Source organism: Hyla sarda, chromosome 6 (genome assembly GCF_029499605.1).
Source record: "Hyla sarda isolate aHylSar1 chromosome 6, aHylSar1.hap1, whole genome shotgun sequence".
Lineage (NCBI taxonomy): Eukaryota > Metazoa > Chordata > Amphibia > Anura > Hylidae > Hyla > Hyla sarda.
Window position 1 is genome coordinate 276,906,326 of NC_079194.1, and position 21,156 is coordinate 276,927,481.

General features: G+C 43.8%; 2 protein-coding genes across 5 annotated transcripts in view; both read left to right on the forward strand.

Annotated features, from left to right (window-relative positions):
- LOC130277092 (C-factor-like) overlaps positions 1-7,707 on the forward strand; it is a 43,037-nt gene extending 35,330 nt beyond the window's left edge. For all 4 annotated transcript variants that reach the window (XM_056527399.1, XM_056527400.1, XM_056527401.1 and 1 more), the window contains exons 6-7: positions 3,890-4,000; positions 7,483-7,707. In XM_056527399.1, coding sequence (XP_056383374.1) covers positions 3,890-4,000; positions 7,483-7,596 — 225 coding nt within the window. In that variant the 3' untranslated portion in view covers positions 7,597-7,707. The remainder of the gene's footprint in view (positions 1-3,889; positions 4,001-7,482) is intronic.
- Positions 7,708-18,564: 10,857 nt separating this feature from the next.
- The window catches only part of LOC130277094 (C-factor-like), a 45,525-nt gene continuing 42,933 nt past the window's right edge, over positions 18,565-21,156 (forward strand). The window contains exon 1 of the mRNA XM_056527403.1: positions 18,565-18,612. The gene's annotated coding sequence lies outside the window, so the exon portion shown is untranslated. The remainder of the gene's footprint in view (positions 18,613-21,156) is intronic.

A 21,156-nucleotide genomic window follows, 5' to 3' on the forward strand; every position in this document is an offset into this window, starting at 1 on the left:
CCATTAAAGGTGTACTCCAGAGAACTAAACCCATGGCCAATCCTTTCCTTCTCATCAGCCTATTTAATTGTCTGAATATTATTTATTAGCTTTATAGAGCAGTTTCCCCTCTTTGGTTTTGACTTACATGCATGAAGTGGGGGAATGACATCATCCAGACCTCCACTCTGTCTCTGTCCAAATCCCTCTCTGATAGCAGCACCCACGTGGTTTCTTCCCTGTGCTGATGAGTCACGCTTCCTTTAGTGCTGAAAAATGGAAGGTGTGTGCAGCCAATCAGACACTCAGACACTGAAGCTCCATCTGCTGCTCAGAGCAGGAGGATAGGGGCTGGTAGAGCAGAGCTACAATGATTTCTGGGAGATGTAGGAGCCATCAATGAGAGGCGCGAGCAGTTAGGAGGCTGCTGCGGGTGGTCAGGCACTATGTACAATAAAGAGTTTGAGTTCAGCACTGCTGTGACACTGAGACCCATAGTGCGCTCACACTGGACAAATATACCGTCAAAATATGAAGCGTCTCGTGGTGCTCTGACTGTAAGTTTTAAACTACATGTAGACATCAGAAGAAAAATTAAAGTTGGCACTCACCGCGTCTTCAGAGTATCTTCTTTTATTATGAAATACTCACATATAATACAGGACGGGATGACTTGAAGGGAAGGGAGGGGGGGGGGGGGTACCACAAGCCTTGTGGTACCCCCCCTCCCTCCATGTTGTCCCGTCCTGTATTATATGTGAGTATTTCTTAATAAAAGAAGATACTCTGAAGACGCAGTGAGTGCCAACTTTCATTTTTCTTCCAAGGTCCGGCTTCATGGTCCCGCAAATCCCGCAAAATCCCGCACCAGCCTCAATACAACTCGAAATGAGACAGTGACAGACTGTCTCACACTCACAGTGCCCCACCCAGTACTGTCTCCTCCTCCTGCTGTCGCCGACCCCCCCCCCCCCCGGCCATTTTGTGGAGCCCACTGAGCTTAGCCTGCCCAGGAGGATCGTATACTGTACTCTCTCTTCATCTTCTCCTTCCACAGACCTGAGAGGGCAATGCTCTGCAGTCTGCACATACCCTATGAGAGCTATAACAAAAAGTTTAAAGTGTAAAAAAATTAACCCCTTCCCATTAACCTTTTCCCTAATAAAAGCTTGAATCCCTTCACCCTTTCCCATTTTTTAAATAAAATAATGTAAAAAAAATAAACATATGTGATATCGCCACGTGCATAAATGTCTGAACTATTAAAAAATAATGTTAATTAAATTTCACTTTCGATGGTGTACACGTATAAAAATACTAAAGTCCAAAATTGCGCATTTTTGTATGCCATTTTCATATGCCATAAAAATAATAAAAAGCTATCAAAAATCCCATCAAAACAAAAATGGTACCAATAAAAGTTACAGACCACAGAGCAAAAAATTAGCCCTCTTACATCTTCATATATAGAAAAAAAAAGTTATAGGGGTCCGAAGAGGACCATTTTAAGCATACAAATTTTGGTGCATGTAGTTATAATTTTTTTTAAATAGTAAACTAAAATAAAACCTATATAAATTGGGTACACACTGCTATACATGGGGAGTATGTGCAGAGCATTTTATTATTATTAGCGGGAGCTGTCGGGATTGGACAAACATTTTAGCAGGAGCAGGTGGGATTGGACAAAAAAATCATCGGGAGCTGGATTGAAAAACTAGTCCCGCGCAGGGCTCTTGTTACGCCAAGCGCTCTGGGTCCCTGCTCCTCCCCGGAGCGCTCGCGGCATTCTTCTGCGTGCAGCGCCCCGGTCAGACCTGCTGATCGGGAGCGCTGCACTGTTATCACCGGCGGGGATGCGATCCGTGTAGCGGGATGCGCCCGCCCGCGGGTCGCATCCCAATCACCTCACCTGCCCCGTCCTCCTGCTGTCCTGTCCCTGTGCACCATTAATTGGTGCCTGGCCCAATCAGTACCAAATACCTCCTTACACTATAAAAACCCACTTCCCCTTCCTGTCCCTGCCGGATCTTGTTGCCTTGTGCCAGTGAAAGCGTTCCCGTGTGTCCTTTGCCTGTGTTTCCAGACCCTTGCCATTGCCCTTGACTACGAACTGTTGCTGCCTGCCCTGCCGCAGCAAGACCATCCCGCTTTGCGGCGGGCTCTGGTGAAAACCAGTAACCCCTTAGATTCTGTTCCCCTGGTACGGCCCATGCCATCACCTCACTGACATAGAGGATCCACTACCTGAGTCTACCCTGCATACCACTCCGGATCCTGACAGCTCTACTATACATATCAGGCAGGATATTTAACAGATTCTGCAACTGAGCCCCAACACAGATGTGAACATAGCCAAAGAAGTACATCATTCCCATGTTTTCCATATTTCATTTAAAGAGTAACTGGCATCAGCAAAAACTTTTAATATGTTGTTCATAATCATTAATGAAGACATATTGTAATATATCTTCATTAAAAAATATTAATATTTATACCAGTTTTTTCATTTTATACTTTTGGCCACTAGGGGTCTCTCTTCTATGCCTGGTCTGCAGGCAGCTTCCTATGCTTTTCATAGTAAGTGTACAGCTTATAGGACTAATGCTGAAAGGGCACTGGTCCTTCCACAGGAAGTTCAGTGCTCTCAGCTCAGGACTCACTCCCAGCCTGGAGCAGCACTGTGAGCTACAAGCCTGCACATGCCTCTCATATAACAGAGGCCAGTCACCTCCCCCTCCCTCCTGCTCTGTGTTCTCCCTGCCCCTCACCACACGTTATCTTATACATTGTATTATGTATTATTATGTATTATGTATTATTATGTATTATGCACTCCCTGCTCTGTGCCCCCCCCCCCATGACATTCATCTTAATTACTGCCTCCGTAATTGGTCCCACCGCCCCTGGTTCTCAGCATTGACTTTTTAGTGCAGAGAGACACAGGAGAGAGAGAGACAGAGGCTGCCGTCCCTCCCCTGTACTTAGTCTGTATGCACACTGCAGAGCAGTGTTTCCCAACCAGGGTGCCTCCAGCTGTTGCAAAACTACAACTCCCAGCATGCCCAGACAGCTGTTGGCTGTCTGGGCATGCTGGGAGTTTTAGTTTTGCAACAGCTGGAGGTACCCTGGTTGGGAAACACTGCTGCAGAGGGAGAGCAGCATACAGGAAGACTGGCAGAAGCAGAGTCCCGGCCAGGCTTCATGTGACATCATGCATGCCGGGACCCGCCTCTTCCCACCCCTCAGAAAGACAGTGCTCCTGAGCTAATGAAGAGGGATAAAAAAAGGTATTTCCACAGCGTTTTAAACCTCAATAAACACAGGGATAGGCATAGTTAGAGTAAGGGACAGATGGGGAGGGGGATCAGGGAAAGTTTAGTTGATGACAGGTACTCTTTAATATTTTCAATATTCAATATTTTCTTCACACCCAGTCTCACTATTTATTGAGATTCCAGGCTATCATCTAGCAACATTTGTTTCAGTTGTTCTGTCTTTTTTTTTTTTTTTTAACCCTCATTTGATTCCCTGTTTCCTTTACCTGTCAATTCTATGTAACCTTAAATGTGTTACATTTCCCATACATGAGTTTCCAGATAAACCTTCAACCTCCTTCTTTTTTACTCTGTATTTTTTCACAGTAACATTTTTGCAATATTTCAGTCTCCTCCAGTGGACCAACTAGACTGTATCTAACCAGAAATACAGAGGTTTTTCTTATAAAGTGCAGACTGTGGATTACCTGCTATTGTTCACTCAAACATATCAGTGAAAACTTGTCTTATTCTGTCAATTATATTTTTTATTATGAAGCCGTTGTTACTATAAATAAGGCTGTAGAGTCTGGTATACAGACCTGTGTTCTTTATTTTGATATTTTGCACATTAATAGTTGTTTTCTTTGCAGGCTGCTCTTAATATGCTCACACAGTGCCAGTCTTTGGGTTACAAGAAAGATGGCATTTTGTGCACTGCTGTCAACCCAGGATGGGTCCAAACAGACATGGGCGGCCCTAATGTGAGTAGATCTGTGTTTATAATATATTATATTACATAAAAGAAAAAACAATATTTTTGGGATGGGGTATGTCTTGGTAATGCCACAATGTTTGTAGTACAAGAAAAGAAAAAAACAAGAACCACACAGGGTGCCTAGTGCGTTACCCAACACACAGATAGGGGTAATGTAAGCTCAAAAAAAAAAAAAAAAACGTCCGCTCAACTGAAGCATATGACACATACACATATAACCCCCTAATTGAAAGTGTGGATGTGGTTGGATGCCATGCCATAGGGTAGTGGACACGTGCACCAAATAAAAATAAAAAAACAGGCGCTGCAGAACCGAGGATACTCATGTAGATGGAAATATTCAAATCTGAAGAATATTTATTACGTAAACAGGTAACTGATAACAAGTTTTGGGTTAACCCTCTTTATCATATCAGTAAAAAAACATGGAAACAGAGAAGCCATGTATACACAATACAAGATACAAGGATAGACATAGCTGGGGACATGTACAAACTGGAAGGAGTTACAATCTAGCACATGTGGAAAACAAATATAGTAGAATCTCCCAATATCCCAATAGCGGACACTCACGGGGAATAAAAAAGTGTCCGCTATTGAGAGATGGCCCCTATTGGGGAAAAAAGGCTCAAAAACCTTTCTAAATGTCTGAATACTGTCCTGTACTCACTCCAGAGTATAATTACCTATAAAACATGATAAAAAGCAATATTACACAAGAATCTCCAAGTGCTGTTTAATCACCCCTTCTCACCCCCCCGTATCCTTTCATCCCCCCTTTATACCCTGTGCCACCTTATGCCTTGGGCCAATTTATCCCCCCCCTTTACCCCAGTGCCACATCAATTTCCCTTGATCCCTCGGTGACATTTATTCTTTAATTCCCTCCCCATTATTACCCTCTGTGTAAATTCATCACCTCTTCTTTATGAAGTGGCACAGGGGGAATGAAATGGCACAGGGGGTATGAAGAGGAAATAATGTGGCACATGGGGTAATAAAAGAGGGATGATTTGGCACAGGGGGAATAAAGTGGCATGGGGGATCAGGGAAGGAGGGGGTGAATTATGTGGCCAGCATAAGTACAGAAGCAGAAGACCACTGTTTAAACAGCTTATGTCTTCTGCTTCTGTGCTGGGGCTGCTGCAGGGGGGGGGTGCAGTGGGGGACAGAGCCCCTTACTGGGGTATTGTACGGCCGTCCTGTGTACAAGGTAGGGTCGGCGCATAAGCCTGGCTGTCCCCTATTGGGAGTGTTTTGTCCTCTATTGGGAGTGTTTTGTCTCCTATTGGAAGTGTTTTGTCCCCTATTGGGTGTGTCTGCATCCAATATTGGGAGTGTCCTCTATTCAGAGGCGTCAAATACATTAAGTCTTATGGGACTCTGCCGGGGAATTAAAAACTGTCCGCTATTGTGTCTCCTATTGGGAGGTGTCCGATAAGGGAGATTTTACTCTAATAAAATTTAAACAAATAAACAAATTAAGTGAACATAAGTTAGAAACATAGGTTAGAATAAAGGTCAGAAAGTAAATAGAAAATATACTTGATATAAAATGACAAGTGAATATGAGTAAAATAAGAATGGGTCATTTTGGTAAAATTTCAAAGTAAGGCATAAATCGCACTCATTGTCGGTGTAACTGGCAAATGAATGGAATATACACTGGTCAAAAAAATAAAGGGAACACTAAGGTAACACATCCTAGATCTGAATGTATGAAATACTTTCGTCTTTGAATGCGCTGACAACAAAATCACACAAAAATGATCAATGGAAATCAAATTAATCAACCCATGGAGGTCTGGATATGGAGTAGCACTCAAAATTAAAGTGACAAACCCCACTACAGGCTGATCCAACTTTGATGTAATGTCCTTAAAACAATTCAAAATGAGGCTCAGAAGTGTGTGGCCTCCACGTGCCCGTATGACCTCCTTACAATTCCTGGGCATGCTTGTGATGAGGTGGTGGATGGTCTCCTGAGAGATGTCCTTCCAGATCTGGACTAAAGCATCCGACCACTCCTGGACAGTCTGTGGTGCAATGTGGCATTGGTGGATAGAGCAAGACATGATGTACCAGAGGTGCTCAATCGGATTCAGGTCTGGGGAATGGGTGGGCCAGTCCATAGCATCAATGCCTTCCTCTTGCAGGAATTGCTGACACACTCCAGCCACATGAGGTCTAGCATTGTCTTGCATTAGGAGGAAACCAGGGCCAACCGCACCACGATATGGTCTCACAAGGGATCTGAGGATCTCATCTCGGTACCTAATGGCAGTCAGGCTACCTCTGGCAAGCTCATGAAGGGCTGTGCGGCCCCCCCAAAGAAATGCCACCCCACACCATTACTGACCCTCCGCCAAATCGGTCATGCTGGAGGATGTTGCAAGCAGCAGAACATTTTCCACGGCATCTCCAGACTCTGTCACGTCTTTCACATGTGCTCAGTGTGAACCTGCTTTCAGTGGCGAATTTGCCAAACGTCCTGCACGGTGTTGGGCTGTAAGCACAACCCCCACCTGTGGATGTCGGGCCCTCATACCACCCTCATGGAGTCTGTTTCTGACCATTTGAGTGGACACATGCACATATGTGGCCTGCTGGAGGTCATTTTTCAGGGCTCTGGCAGTGCTTCTTCTTCTCCTCCTTGCACAAAGGCGGAGGTAGCGGTCCTACTGCTGGGTTGTTGCCCTCCTACGGCCTCCTCCACGTCTCCTGATTTACTGGCTTGCCTCCTTGTAGCGCCTCCATGCTCTAAACACTACACTGACAGACACAGCAAACCTTCTTGCCAAAGCTCGCATTTATGTGCGATCCTGGATGAGCTGCACTACCTGAGCCACTTGTGTGGGTTGTAGACTCTGTCTCATGCTACCACTAGAGTGAAAGCACCACCAGTATTCAAAAGTGAACAAAACATCAGCCAGGAAGCACAGGGACTGAGAAGTGGTCTGTGGTCACCACCTGCAGAACCACTCTTTTATTGTGGGTGTCTTGCTAATTGCCTATAATTTCCACCTGTTGTCTGTTCCATTTGCACAACAGCATGTGAAATTGATTGTCAATCAGTTTTGCTTCCTGAGTGGAAAGTGCATTCTGGCCAAATACATCTTATCTTCCATCCAAAGGATGGGGATAAGGTGTATTTTGCTTACCAACTGTATAGTATGTTATAGATGCACTTTATATAACCAAGTTATAGTAATGAAACGTATGGATGCAGCTGTGCTGGAATAAAAAAAAACATGGTGATGTACATATAGTAGTGGTGACTGTAAATGATATAGGCAAATTAAATGGACCCATCAAAGGATCTTTTTGAAAAAGAAAAAAAAATATATAAACAAATCACATGGGTATTTTACCAGCATAGCCAAAAGTATTGTAAATTGGCATCGACAATGTAGTATCAGCCTTTAGTTATTTTTTTTGCACTTGATTTCTTAAATTTTTTTTTTTTAGGCTCATCTCACAGTGGAGAAGAGTGTCCAAGGAATTCTCAAGGTTCTGGACAGCCTTTCTGAGGAGCATTCTGGAATTCACATCGGCTGGGAGGGAAATGTATTACCTTGGTGAAATACATGCAAAAAGTTGATTTATTCTGCAGTTTTCTTCATTTTCTGCTTTTTTTTCCCTTCATTTTACATTTTACATACTGTTACTGTGTTGTAAATGTAAAAATGTTAATTTCCAATAAAATCTTTTAAAATGTTTTTGGAAAAGAAAAAAAATATGGACATTGACACATTGTCACATAAACACTTCCCTAGCTTATGGCTGCAAGGAGTTAATCTGTTCCTACTCACTCTATCTGGCCCTGACCTGCAACTTGGCTAGAAAACAAAGTATAAATCACACCCCAACAAAGTCCACACACCCTCACAGCAACCACTTATTAAATGTGGATGATATGGTCCTAACACTCACCTGCTGTTCTTCATCAGTCAAGGAGCTCAACACTCTATAAATGGGATTTCAATCTTTACATAAGGGGGAAGATAATCTAAACTGCACATGACACAAACCTGGTGCACTTTGCACACAAAAAAGGCTTACATGACTAGCACCATATTTTCCATGTGTTTTAAACACATTTCAGGTGTTGCGTATTTAAAGGGGTTGTAGACTTTTGGGATTTTAATTCAACACTCTGTGCTGGACTCCCATGTTGCTAATATAGGGTTTGCAGTTCTGACTGGGCCTAATACAGGAGGCCAAACCGCCACATCAGGCCCTTTAGGGCCCAGAAGTAAAGGATCTGCTTTCGGTTGTGTGCCATGGTACAGACAAGGTATCTGTTGGCTGTATCTAATGCTCAGAGCTTGAAACGTGTGGATATCTGAGAGGAAGGTAAAACAAATCATACAGGTTGTCGGAAACCAACATTGGTCACACCAGGGATACATTTGATTTATATTTTGATATACTTTTATGAACTCGAATATGATGAAGACAATGGAATAGAGATTCATCCATGGAATGCTGGGCAGGGACAGCAAGATTGAAGGACAAAACAGAGAATCTCCCTGTGTTTCTTAAAGGGGTACTCCACTCCTAGGGGAAAAAATGTCTGATCGTGGGGGTCCGGCAGCTGGGACCCCCACGATCTCTGTGCAGCACCCGTCGTTCGTTTAGAACTGGGTTCATGATGTCACAGTCACGCCCCTCATGAAGGGACACCACACCCCCTCAATGCAAGTCTAAGGGAGGGGGCATGGCACCCGCCACGCCCCCTCCCATAGACTTGAATTGAGGTGGCGTGGCTGTGACGTCACAACCACTGCTGCCCACTCCAAGCGTTCAGAACAAAATGTTCCAGACGCTGGGGCAGGGGAGTACCCCTTTAATGACTCCACACTATTTGTTGCCTATTTGAACAAATGGATTCAGCTAGATAAATGGTCAAAAAGATAAAAAAAGACCCATTTATTAATCACCAGAAGGATATATGTAAGTTATCGTACTCTTTCAAAAATGTCGGAGCACCACACTAAGATAAATTCATGTTTTAAAGGGTGTCAAGTTCCTATACAGGAATCTTACTTAACAGCTTGACTTGAGTTACTGTCTGCATTTGAAAATAACTTTATTAGCAATCAGTTGTCATGAACATAAATACAATGTAATACAATGCAATAAATAAGTAAAATTATTAGAGATGAGTGAATCGAAGCTGAAGAACCCGAATTCGTTATGAATTTCCGAAAATATTCGATTCACAACAAATGCGAATATTGCCTATATTCTATAGCGCAAATCGCTTAATTAAACTCCATTTACTGCGGTGCAGGCTCCAGGGCATCTAAAATGGCGGATCCACATGTCAGTACATGGGGCAAGGAACGCTGGGAAGGCGGGAAGGCAAAGAGGAAAGGGAAGTTTGCGGGATGACCCTGAATCACATGCAGGATGCAGCCTATAAGCAGAAAGTCACCCCTGTGATGTCTTAGCCCTATATAATCGGTAGCCATCTTGCGGTCACTTCATTACAATACACTGTAGAAGGATCATAGGACGCAGAGCCTGTGTGTGTGTGTTGAAGCAAAGAAAAGCGCAGTCCAGCAGCATTTAACATCCTCCTAGTCACATCAGCGTTCTCGTGGACGGAGAGCATTGTTTTTTTCACTGAGAAGGATTTTTACTGCAGCTGCAGGCATTAACCTCCCAGTAACTTTGTTCAGCATAGTATTATAGAGAGGGGCAGTTAGCTGTGTGTTGCCTCATACATTTCAACAAGTTGCTTCAACTTCATAAAACTTAGCAGAGGAGGCAGGAATAATTTTTCAGTGCAATTCAGTGTCTTTGTTCCACCAAAAATCATCTGCTGGTTATACTAGTCTTTAAACGGTATAATACCCAGCAGTACATTCCTAATAGTCTTTGACAGAGTGCAATTTTGTGTTTAGCACACAGCTTTTTTTGGCTGCAGCACTGTTGTGTATTGCTGGTGTTTTATAAAAATATGTTTTTTTAAGGGTACTGTAGTGCATTTTTCTGCCCTCATAAGTGCATGCTGCATACGTAATTTGTCAAGGGCCTACATACTATGAAAGGACAAACAAAAGTAATCACGGCTGGTGTTTTACAAAGATACAGAATTTTTAAGCGCATTGAAGTGCATTTTTGTGCTCTCATAAGTGCATACCGCATATGTACATCTAAGTAGTGTACTATTTTGTACTTGTTAATCTGTCAAGGGCCTACATATTGTGAAAGGACAGACAAAATTAATCACTGGCTGGTGTTTTACAAAAATACAGAGTTTTTAATCGTACTGTAGCACATTTTTCTTTCCTCATAAGTGCATACCACATATGGACATCTAAGTAGTGTACTATTTTTTACCTGTTAATCTGTCAAGGGCCTACATACTGTGAAAGTTGAGGCAAAAGTACTCACCAGCTGGTGTTGTACTCAGATAATTTTTAAGTTAACTGTAGAGCATTTTTCTGCCCTCATCAGTGCATACCACATACCTACATCTAAGTAGTGTACTATTTTGTACCTGTTAATCTGTCAAGGGCCTAGATACTGTGAAAGGCCAGCCAAAATTGCACACCTGCTGCTGTTCTAGACAAATACTGTTTTAAGCGTAGTGAAGCATATTGTACTCCCCTTATATATGCACTAAGTATGTCAGGCAGAGAAATGCCAGGACATGCACAGAGGAGTGGCAGAGACCTAAATCCTTCAGGCAGAGGTCGCAGCAGACTAGGGGCAAATGGCAGCAGGAGTCGTAGCGAGAGGCCTGAGCTCCAGTTATCAGCTAGCGGCCTTGTCTCGATCAGCAACCCATCTGCCGTTGTCGATTGGTTAACACGGTCATCCACTTCATCACAAGTGACATCTGACCCCCCCAGTCAACAGTCGGTGGGTTCCTCAGACACAACCCTCAGTTGGCATGGCCTGGGAGCAGTCCCTGTCCTCCCATAGCCTCTGTCCTATGTTGTTCCCTCCCCTACAGAAGTATCTTATGCTGTGGGTTCAGCTCCACTATTCACTGAGGACAATCTAATAGAGGACAGTCAGCAGCTACTGCCCAGCAAAGAAGTGGAGGAGGCATCCGCCACTTCCTCCGCTAGGCGGGCAAGTATTGATGAGGAGAGTCCAAAGGACATTTGTATGCGCTCAATCCAAAGGTGCAGAAGCTGAATGTGCTCCTGTCTAAGTTGCTGGTGCTGCATTCCATCTCTTTTCAAGTGGTGGTTCACCTTTCAGAGAACTGATGGCTTGTGCCGAGCCGAGGTGGAGAGTGCCAAGCTGTCATTTCTTTGCTAAGAAGGCAGTACCAGCCATGCACAATTTTGTGGAAGAGAAGGTGGGCCAGTCCTTGAGCCTGTCTGTGCGTACCAAAGTGCAGGGCAGCGCCGACATCTGAAGCTGTAACTATGGTCAGGGACAATACATGCCCTTTACGGCTCACTGGGTGAATGTGGTTCCTGCACAGCCACAACCCTAACTTGTAGAAAGGAGGTAGCTTCAGCGGGAACGCCGGTTCAGCATGGCGATGGACACAGACAGCAGAGGGTGAGTAAAAGCAAAGGTATTTTATTTCTCCCAGAATGCAACGCGTTTCACTGCAAAGGCAGCTTCATCAGGCGTGAATGAGGACAGTAGGGTGATGAATTTATCTTGGTACTAACTAGTCACAGCAGGAGGCAAAATCCTGTGGACCAATGAATGCCAGAGAAATTCATTTAGAAAGAGAAGGATCGCAAAAGCTGAGGTGATTTCTATCTTAGAAGTGCAAATGCGAATACTGATCAAACATATTCATAACGAGAATTTTTAGAAATAATATAAAAATATTTATGTCTCATAGCAATTAAATAAAAATTAATAAGTAATAAATGCTAATGTGCGCATGAGATAATTCATGCGTACAAGGGCAAAATAATATCCATATAAACGTTATAATATTGAATAATATATCATGAAATAAAAAAAAATATTAAAGTATATTGAAAAGATTTTGAAATATTTAGAAATAAAAATAATGATATATATATATATATATATATATATATATATATATGTATATATATATATATATATATATATATATAAAATAACAAATAATAAATGAACACTGTGCGCACGGAAGAATCATGCCATGAGCAAATGAGGATGAACTAATAAAATTTATAAAATATATATATGAAGATAAATAATTAATATATATATATATATATATATTTATATATATAAAAACTCAACATGTGTGTGTGTGTATGTATGTATGTATGTATGTATGTATGTGTGTATGTTCCACAAAAACTTTCAAAGGGCTAAAGATATTAACATGAAATTTGGCACACGTGTTACTTATATGTCAACAACAAACATAGGCTAGGTGATTTAACCCTTACTCACCCCCATTTGACAGGGGCGGGGCTTATGTTTAAAGTCCCATGCAAGTCAATGGGAAATATATGTTACCGCATAACTTCCAAATGGCTGGAGATATTTCCATAATACTTGGTCACATGTTACTTATATGTCCACTTAAAATATAGGATAGTTAATTTAACTCTTAACTACCCCCATTTGTGAGGGTCGGGGTTTTGGTTTAAAGTCCCATGCAAATCAATGGGAAATGTATTTTCTCATATAATTTCCGTTCGGCTGTAGCTATTTCAATGCTTGGTACACATATTACGGGTCGGGATATGAGGACGGGATGGGAGGTCGGGATAGGAGGTCGAGATGGGAGGTCGGGATATGAGGTCGGGATAGGAGGTCGGGTAGGAGGTCGGGATAGGAGGACGGAATAGGAGGAGCAGGATAAGTGGACCGGGATAGGAGGTCGGGATAGGAGGACGGGATAGGAGGTCGGGATAGGAGGTCGGGATGGGAGGACGGGATAGGAGGTCTGGATAGGAGGTCGGGATAGGAGGTCGAGATGGGAAGATGGGATAGGAGGTCAAGATAGGAGGTCGAAATATGAGGACGGGAAAGGAGGATGGGAAAGGAGGTCAGGATAGGAGGTCGGGATAGGAGGACTGGATAGGAGGACTGGATAGGAGGTCAGGATAGGAGGACGGGATAGGAGGTTGAGATAGGAGGTCGAGAAAGGAGGTCGGGATAGGAGGTCCGGATAGGAGGTCGGGATAGGAGCTCGAGATTGGAGGACAGGATAGGAGGTCAAGATAGGAGGACGGGATAGGAGGACGGGATAGGAGGTCGAAATAGGAGGACGGGATAGGAGGACGGGATAGGAGGTCAGGATAGGAGGACAGGATAGGAGGACAGGATAGGAGGACGGCATAGGAGGACGAGATAGGAGGACGGGATAGGAGATCGGGATAGGAGGCCGGGATAAGAGGACGGTATAGGAGGTCGGGACAGGAGGTCGAGATAGGAGGAGGGGATAGGAGGTCGGGATGTTGGGTTAGGATATGACAACAATATATGAGGACTGCATATAAAGCCAAAAGCTTCCTCCTTTGTTTATTTTCCTCCCCAACAAGGATTAGGAAGGAAAAACCAGGCAACGCCGGGTACTCAGCTAGTATATATATATAAAACTCAATGTTTGTGTGTTTGTGTGTATGTATGTTCCACAAAAATGTCCAAACGGCTAAAGATATTAACATGAAACTTGGCACACATGTTACTTATATGTCAACAATAAACATAGGATAGGTAATTTAGCCCTTACCCACCCCCATTTGCCAGGGTCGGGGTTTTTGTCCAAAGTCCCATACAAGTCTATGGGAAATATATGTTACTGCATAGCTTCCAAACGCCTGGAGATATTTTGATAATACTTGGTCACATGTTACTTATATATCCACTTAAAATATAGGATAGTTGATTTAACCCTTAACTATCCCCATTTGTGTGGGTCGGTGTTTTTGTTTAAAGTCCCATGCAAATAAATGGGAAATGTATCTTCTCACATAACTTCTGTACGGCTGGAGATATTTCAATACCTGGTACACATATTACAGGTCGGGATATGAGGACGGGATGGGAGGTCAGGATAGGAGGTCAAGATAGGAGGTCAAGATAGGAAGACGGGATGGTCCGGATAGGAGGTCGGGATAGGAGGTCTGGATCGGAAGTCGAGATAGGAGGTCGAGTTAGGAGGTCGGGATATGAGGACGGGATAGGAGGTGGAGATAGGAGGTGGAGATATGAGGTGGAGATAGGAGGTTGGGATAGGAGGTCGGGATAGGAGATCGAGATAGGAGGTCAGGATAGGAGGACGGGATAGGAGGTCGGGAGAGGAAGACTTGATAGGAGGTTGGGGTAGGAGGTCGGGATAGGAGGTCAGGATAGGAGGACGGGATAGGAGGACAGGATAGGAGGACGGGATAGGAGGACGGGATAGGAGGTCGGGATAGGAGGTCGGGATAGGAGGTCGGGATAGGAGGTCGAGATAGGAGGTCGAGATAGGAAGTCGAGATAGGAGGAGGGGACATTAGATCGGGGTATTAGGAAGGGATATGGGGTTGGGATATTGCAACAATATATGGGGATGGGAAATGAAGTCAAAAGCTGCCTCCATTGTTGATTTTCCTCCCCAACAAGGATGAGGAAGGAAAAACCGGGCAACGCCGGGTACTCAGCTAGTATATATATATATATATATATATATATATATATATCTATATATAAGCTTCAATGTGTTGGACGCACGATTATTAGCTATTACTACAGAAAATGAAAAATTAATATAAAATGAATATAGAATAAAAATATACTGAATAAAAAAAATTATTGCTATCAGACATAAATATTTTTATATTATTTCTAAAAATTCTCGTTATGAATATGTTTGATCAGTATTCGCATTTGCACTTCTAAGATAAAAATTACCTTAGCTTTTGCGATCCTTCTCTTTGTAAATGAATTTCTCTGGCATTCATTGGTCCACAGGATTTTGCCTCATGCTGTGATTAATTAGTACCAAGATAAATTCATCACCCTGATGTTCTCATTCATGCCTGATGAAGCTGCCTTTGCAGTGAAACATGTTGCATTCTGGGAAAAATAAAATACCTTTGCTTTTACTCACCCTCTGCTGTCTTTGTCCAGTGCCACGCTGAACCGGCGTTCCCGCTGAAGCTACCTCCTTTCTACAATTGTTACTAGCCGCTGGGCTGCGGACACTTTACTACTTTATGCTCACTATTGTTGTGTATGAGGCTACACAACTTGTTCAGGTGAGCGGCTATACAGCTTTTATACATTCTCCCTATATTCCTCTTTTATTACACCATAGAGCGCTGTTACTTCCTTCTTTACAGATACAACCCCAACTTGGACATGTCACTCCGCTTCCTCCTCCACGCTCTCAGGCTGTTGGTTCTGTGCAACTCTGCCTCCTTATCCTCCACTGTGTCCTCAGCCTCCACTGCCCAGACAAGTCTCAGTGGCCCTTCAGCAAACCATGTGTGTAGGGCACGGCGGTGTCAGGCTGTTCTTCACATGGTTTGCCTTGACAAAAAGAGTCACACAGGGGAGGAACTGCTAAAAGTCATTCATAACGAAATCAGAGCATGGCTTATTCCAAGAAAACTGGAAATGGGAACCATGGTGACTGACAACGGGAAGAACATCTTGCATGCGCTGCGACTGGAAAGGCGGAGCCATGTGCACTGCATGGCACACATGTTCAATCTGGTTGTGAAGCACTTCCTGAAGTGTTCCCCCCATTTGCAAGACACCCTAACAATGGGAAAGAAACTTTGCATGCACTTCAGCCACTCTTACACCGCAAAGTACACCTTCCTTGAGCTGCAGCGTCAGAACGGTATCCCACAACATAGTCTGATTTGTGACATTGCCACACGTTGGAATTCCACCCTCCATATGTTGGACAGAATGTACGAACAGAGAAAAGCCATTAGCGATTTCATGATGATCCAAGTGGATAGGCGTACTCTCCTGTGTAACTTCAAGGTGAACCAGTGGCAGCTCATACGTGACACCTGCCGTTTGCTCAGGCCCTTTGAGGAAGCCACAGTATTAGTAAGTCACCAGGATTACGGGATGAACTACGTCATTCCACTGCTTCATTTCTTACAACACATGTTGGAAACGATGGCTGGTTAGGGCACTGGAGATATGGCGCCTACATCTCATGGATACATGAGCCCTGTGGGGGCTGAACTGGAGGAGGAGGAGGAGGGGGAGGGGCACAGTGGAGCACAGTTTAGGTTTGGCCAAATGGGTGGTATTTCTAGTAATCTGACAGGAGAGGAGGAGCAGGAGCAGCAAGAGGAGCTAGAGGGTTATGAGGAAGGTGAGACAGAGGACCCAGACACACCGTGGAGATGGAGGCAGGGAGCCCCTCCGAGTCACTTGCACAAATGACACGATGCATGCTCACCTGCTTGCGAAGTGACAGCCAAATTGTCACCATTCGGCAGCGGGATGACTTCTGGATCTCCACCTTATGGGACTCTCGCTACCGCCACAAAATAGGGTCCTTTATTACACCCACTGAGAGGGAGGACAAAATGACCTACTACAGAGGCATCCTATGTAGTCAGTTGGCCAATGCCTATCGGCACCATCGTCCATCCTCTCACAGGTCTGAATCGGGGGGCCCCCTGCGCTCACCTTCCACTGCCATGGCTGCTGGGCAGGGGTGGGGTGGCAGGAGCAGTACCAGCTTCATCAGCAGCAGCCTGTCTACAGTTGATGATGAGTAGCTTTCTTCACCCGCATAGTGAAGCAACTCATCAGCAGCAGGTAGACCTGGAGCAGGACCTGAACCAGCAGGTGGTGGCATACCTTGACATGACAATGCCAACACACCTTGAAGATCTGCTGGACTTCTGGGCAGCCAAACATGATTTGTGGCCACAACTAAAAGAGTTTTCCCTGGAAAAGCTGCCCTGCCCGGCCAGTAGTGTGCCATCAGAGCAGGTGTTTAGTGTGGCGGGGGCCATAGTCACCCCAAGGAGAACCCGTCTGTCCACGAAAAATGTGGAGAAACTGACCTTTGTGAAGATGAATCAGGCATGGATCAGCCAGGATTTCCAACTACCAATGCCTGATGCATGAAAGTAGATTGACCATGGTGCCACACCAACACTTCACAAATATAGACCTATTTTCACCCACCTTCATCACTGGGTACTTTTATTGCCACGCACCGCACCACTTATTTTCAGGACTCCTGATGCTGCTGCAACCTCCAGGCTGTGTCATTCAGTCACTATATGGTCTCTTCTCATGCTTCAGCCAACTCCAGGCTGTGTCATTCAGCCATTATGTGGTCTCCTCCTGCTTCAGCCACCTCCAGGCTGTGCCATTCATCCTATATATGGTTTACTGATGCTTCAGCCAGCTCCAGTCTGTGTAATTCAGCAATGGTCTTTAATTTCAATGGTTTCCTCATGCTTCTGCCAACTCTAGGCTGTGCCATTCAGACACTATATGGTCTCCTCATGCATCAGCCACCTCCAGGCTGTGCCATTCAGCCACTATATGGTCTCTTCTCATGCTTCAGCCAACTTTAGGCAGCGCCATTCAGCCACTATATGGTCTCCTCCTACTGATGCCACCTCCAGGCTCTGTCATTGTGCTGCCATGTGAAATGTGACTCCTTGTTAGATTAGGTCCTTTGTACCCACACGCCAGGGCCCGGGACACTAAAACTTGGGAGTTAAGAGTTCAATTTAAAAACCCTCAATTTCAATTTAAAAATCTTAAATTTCTATTTAAAATTATTTAATTTCAATGGTCTCTTTATGCTTCTGCCAACTCCTGGCTGAGCCATTCAGACACTATAGGGTCTCCTCATGCCTCAGCCAACTCCAAGCTGTGTCACTCCGGCAATATATGGTTTACTGATGCTGCTGGGCCTGGGCCTGGGAATAAAACTTTTTTTATGGTAGCACTAGCTACCCAAAATCTTCCGTTTAAATTTCAGAATTCATCTTTTAATCTTAGGGATTGTAAAGTCCTATTGTCTACTCATACTGCTGCCAACTCCTGGCTGTGCCATTCAGAGACTATATGGTCTCCTCATGCCTCAGCCAATGACATGCTATGTCACTCAGGCAATATATGATATAGAAGTTTTATAAAATAGGTTCCTGAATGAAAGCACATGTCCCCAAGTATGTTAAGAAATTTTCATTAACAACGTGTTTCAATCCCGGACTGGGATCTTCATCAGGCATACAGTTTGTGCGGCAAACTTACATTTATAGAACAAAAATGATGACCACTTCCGGATTACCTGAAGGTGGAAGGTGGCAGTGTGCAAAAAGACAGAAAAAAATGCAAGGCGTACTGTGCATAAAGTATACAATTAAAATTACAATAGAAATGTGATAAATAACCAGACACAGTAAAAACAAGTTAAAAACTTCATATAAAGTAAAAACATAATTCATTCATTTGTTTCGGTATAAGAATAAAACTGGTGATGTCAGTACCAAAGAACCATCAATAGATGGCAGTGTTGTATAGCAAAGAATGTTATGTAACGGAGGGTATTCGCATAGAAGCTATTAACTAGTGGCTGACCCGTGTATAGGACATGCAAAGAAAGGAATATTCCAAAACGGGATCGTCGGATGAAGATCGAGGATGCTTACATACATGCTCCGAGAGATCTTCTGTGTGGTGAGTGGAATAAAAGAAAGAAGCGGCTGTTGGTGATAGGAGTATAGTGTATAACCTGGACGGGTTATTAAAGGAGTTCTCTAAGCTAAAACGTTTAACTCTCGCTGTGCCCGGGCTGTAAAACTATACATAATAAACTTTCACTTACCTGCCTACGATCCCCCGTTGTTCTGATATCGCCGTGCCGTTCTCCAGTCCCTTCCACTTCCTGTGGGTTGGTAACTTCACTCTGCTCTCAGCCTATCAGCGGCCGCAGCAATGTCAAGTCGCGGCCGCTGATAGGCTGAGCGCAGAGTGAAGTCACCGACCCGCAGGAAGAGGAGGCTGACAGGGACAGGAGCACGGGCGGCGATATTGGAACAACGGGGGATTGTAGGCAGGTAAGTGAAAGTTTATTATGTATAGTTTTACAGCCCGGGCACAGCGGGGGATACAAGATTTCAGTTGGAGAACTCCTTTAAATTGAGGAACAGAAGCAGTGAAATGTGACTACAAGGCGCTCATGTATGATAGCCGTAGAAAGAGAGCTAGTAAAAGCATACAGAGGATAAAGACTTATTCTGCAGGAGAACAATAATGTATTGATGTGTATGATTCGATGGAAAAATGGTAAAATGTAACAGCAGACTATGAACATAAGGAGCGGTACGCTAAGAGGAAATTGGTATTGTATGAATGATAGGGTAACAGTGAAATATAAAACTAGAGGATTACTTCAGACAATTCATTAAAGGGGTACTCTGGCGCTAAGACATCTTATCTCCTATCCAAAGGATAGGGGATAAGATGCCTGATCGCGGGAGTCCCGCCGTTGGGGTCGGTAACGGCATGTATCTGAAGCTAATTGCGGTGCCATGCGCTATTAACCCTTTAGACGCGGCATTCAAAGTTGAACGCTGCGTCTAAAACGAAAGTAAAAGCTCCCCGGCTGCTCAGTGGGGCTGATCGGGACCACCACAGTGAAAATGCGGTGTCCCGATCAGCTGGAATGCCAGCGGACATCCTCTTACCTTCCTCCGGCACGTCCGATGGGCGATTGATTGCTCCAAGCCTGAGATGCAGGCTTGAGCAATCAATCGCCGATAACATTGATCAATGCAAAGCTATGGCTTTGCAGTGAACAGTGCTGGCAATCAGTGTGTGCAGTGTTATACCCCCCTATGGGAGCTATAACATTGCAAAAAAAAGTATAAAAAAAAGTGAAGAAATGTCATTTAACCATCTCCCTAATAAAAGTCCAAATCACCCCCGCGTATGAGCAAAAAAAATTCCAAAGTCCAAAATAACTTATTTTTGGTCACTTTTTATATCATGAAAAAATGAATAAAAAGCGATCAAAAAATCCGATCAATACATAAATGGTACAGCTAAAAATTTCAGATCACGGCACAAAAAATGAGAGCTCATACCGCCCCATACGCAGAAAAATAAAAAAGTTAGAGGGGTCAGAAGATGACAATTTTAAACGTATAAATTTCCCTGCATGCAGTTATGATTTTTTCCAGAAGTACTACAAAATCAAACCTATATAAGTAGGGTATCATTTTAATCGTATGGATCTAGAGAATAAAGATAAGGTGTCATTTTTCACCAAAAAATGTACTGTGTAGACACGGAAGCCCCCAAAAGTTACAAAATGGCATTTTTTCTTCAATTTCGTTGCACAATGATTTTTGTCTGTTTCGCCGTAAATTTGGGGTTAAAATGACTGATGTCACTGCAAAGTACAATTGGTGGTGCAAAAAATAAGCCATCATATGAATTTTTAGGTGCAAAATTGAAAGGGTTATGATTTTTAAAAGGTGAGGAGGTCCTTAAGGGGTTAATCTTAAGAATTGTGAAGCCCTAGTGTCTACTCATGCTGCTGCCAGCTCCAGGATGTGTCATTCTGCCACTATATGGTCCCCTCAGGCTGCCAACACCTCCACGCTGTGTCATTCATCCACTATATGGTCCCCTCATGCTGCCAACATCCCACGCTGTGTCATTCAGCCACTATATGGTCTCCTCATACTGATTAAACCTCCAGGCTCTGTCATTGTGCCGCTCTGCTCTAATAGCGATGCCGGTAATCTGCATGTTATTCTGAATAACAGTATTATTTCACTACCCCAGCACACTCCATATGCGTTTTAGAACACAGCAAAGTGTTCCACACCCCTATTGAGGCTCTCTGTAGGCCAGAAATAGCTTTTTTTAATATAGATTTGCAGCAAATAAATTCGTATCAAACCAAATTTTTTCGGAAATTTCCGAGAATCGGTCAAATAAAATTTTTCTAAAGTTCGCTCATCTCTAAGGCTAGGTTCAGACTATGGAATCTCCGGGCAGAAAATTTCCAGTGCGGCCAGCGCAAGGACCGCACGGACATTGCAGTCTCCAATAGACTGCAATGTGTTCCGCGAGTATTCCCACCTGAAGAAAGAGCAACATCATTCTTCAGGCGGAAATTTCCAAGCAGATTTTCCGTTCACAAATTCTGCTTCACAAATTCCGAAGTGTGAATTTGTGAATTTCTACACTATGCATTTTAGCAAGCTGAAT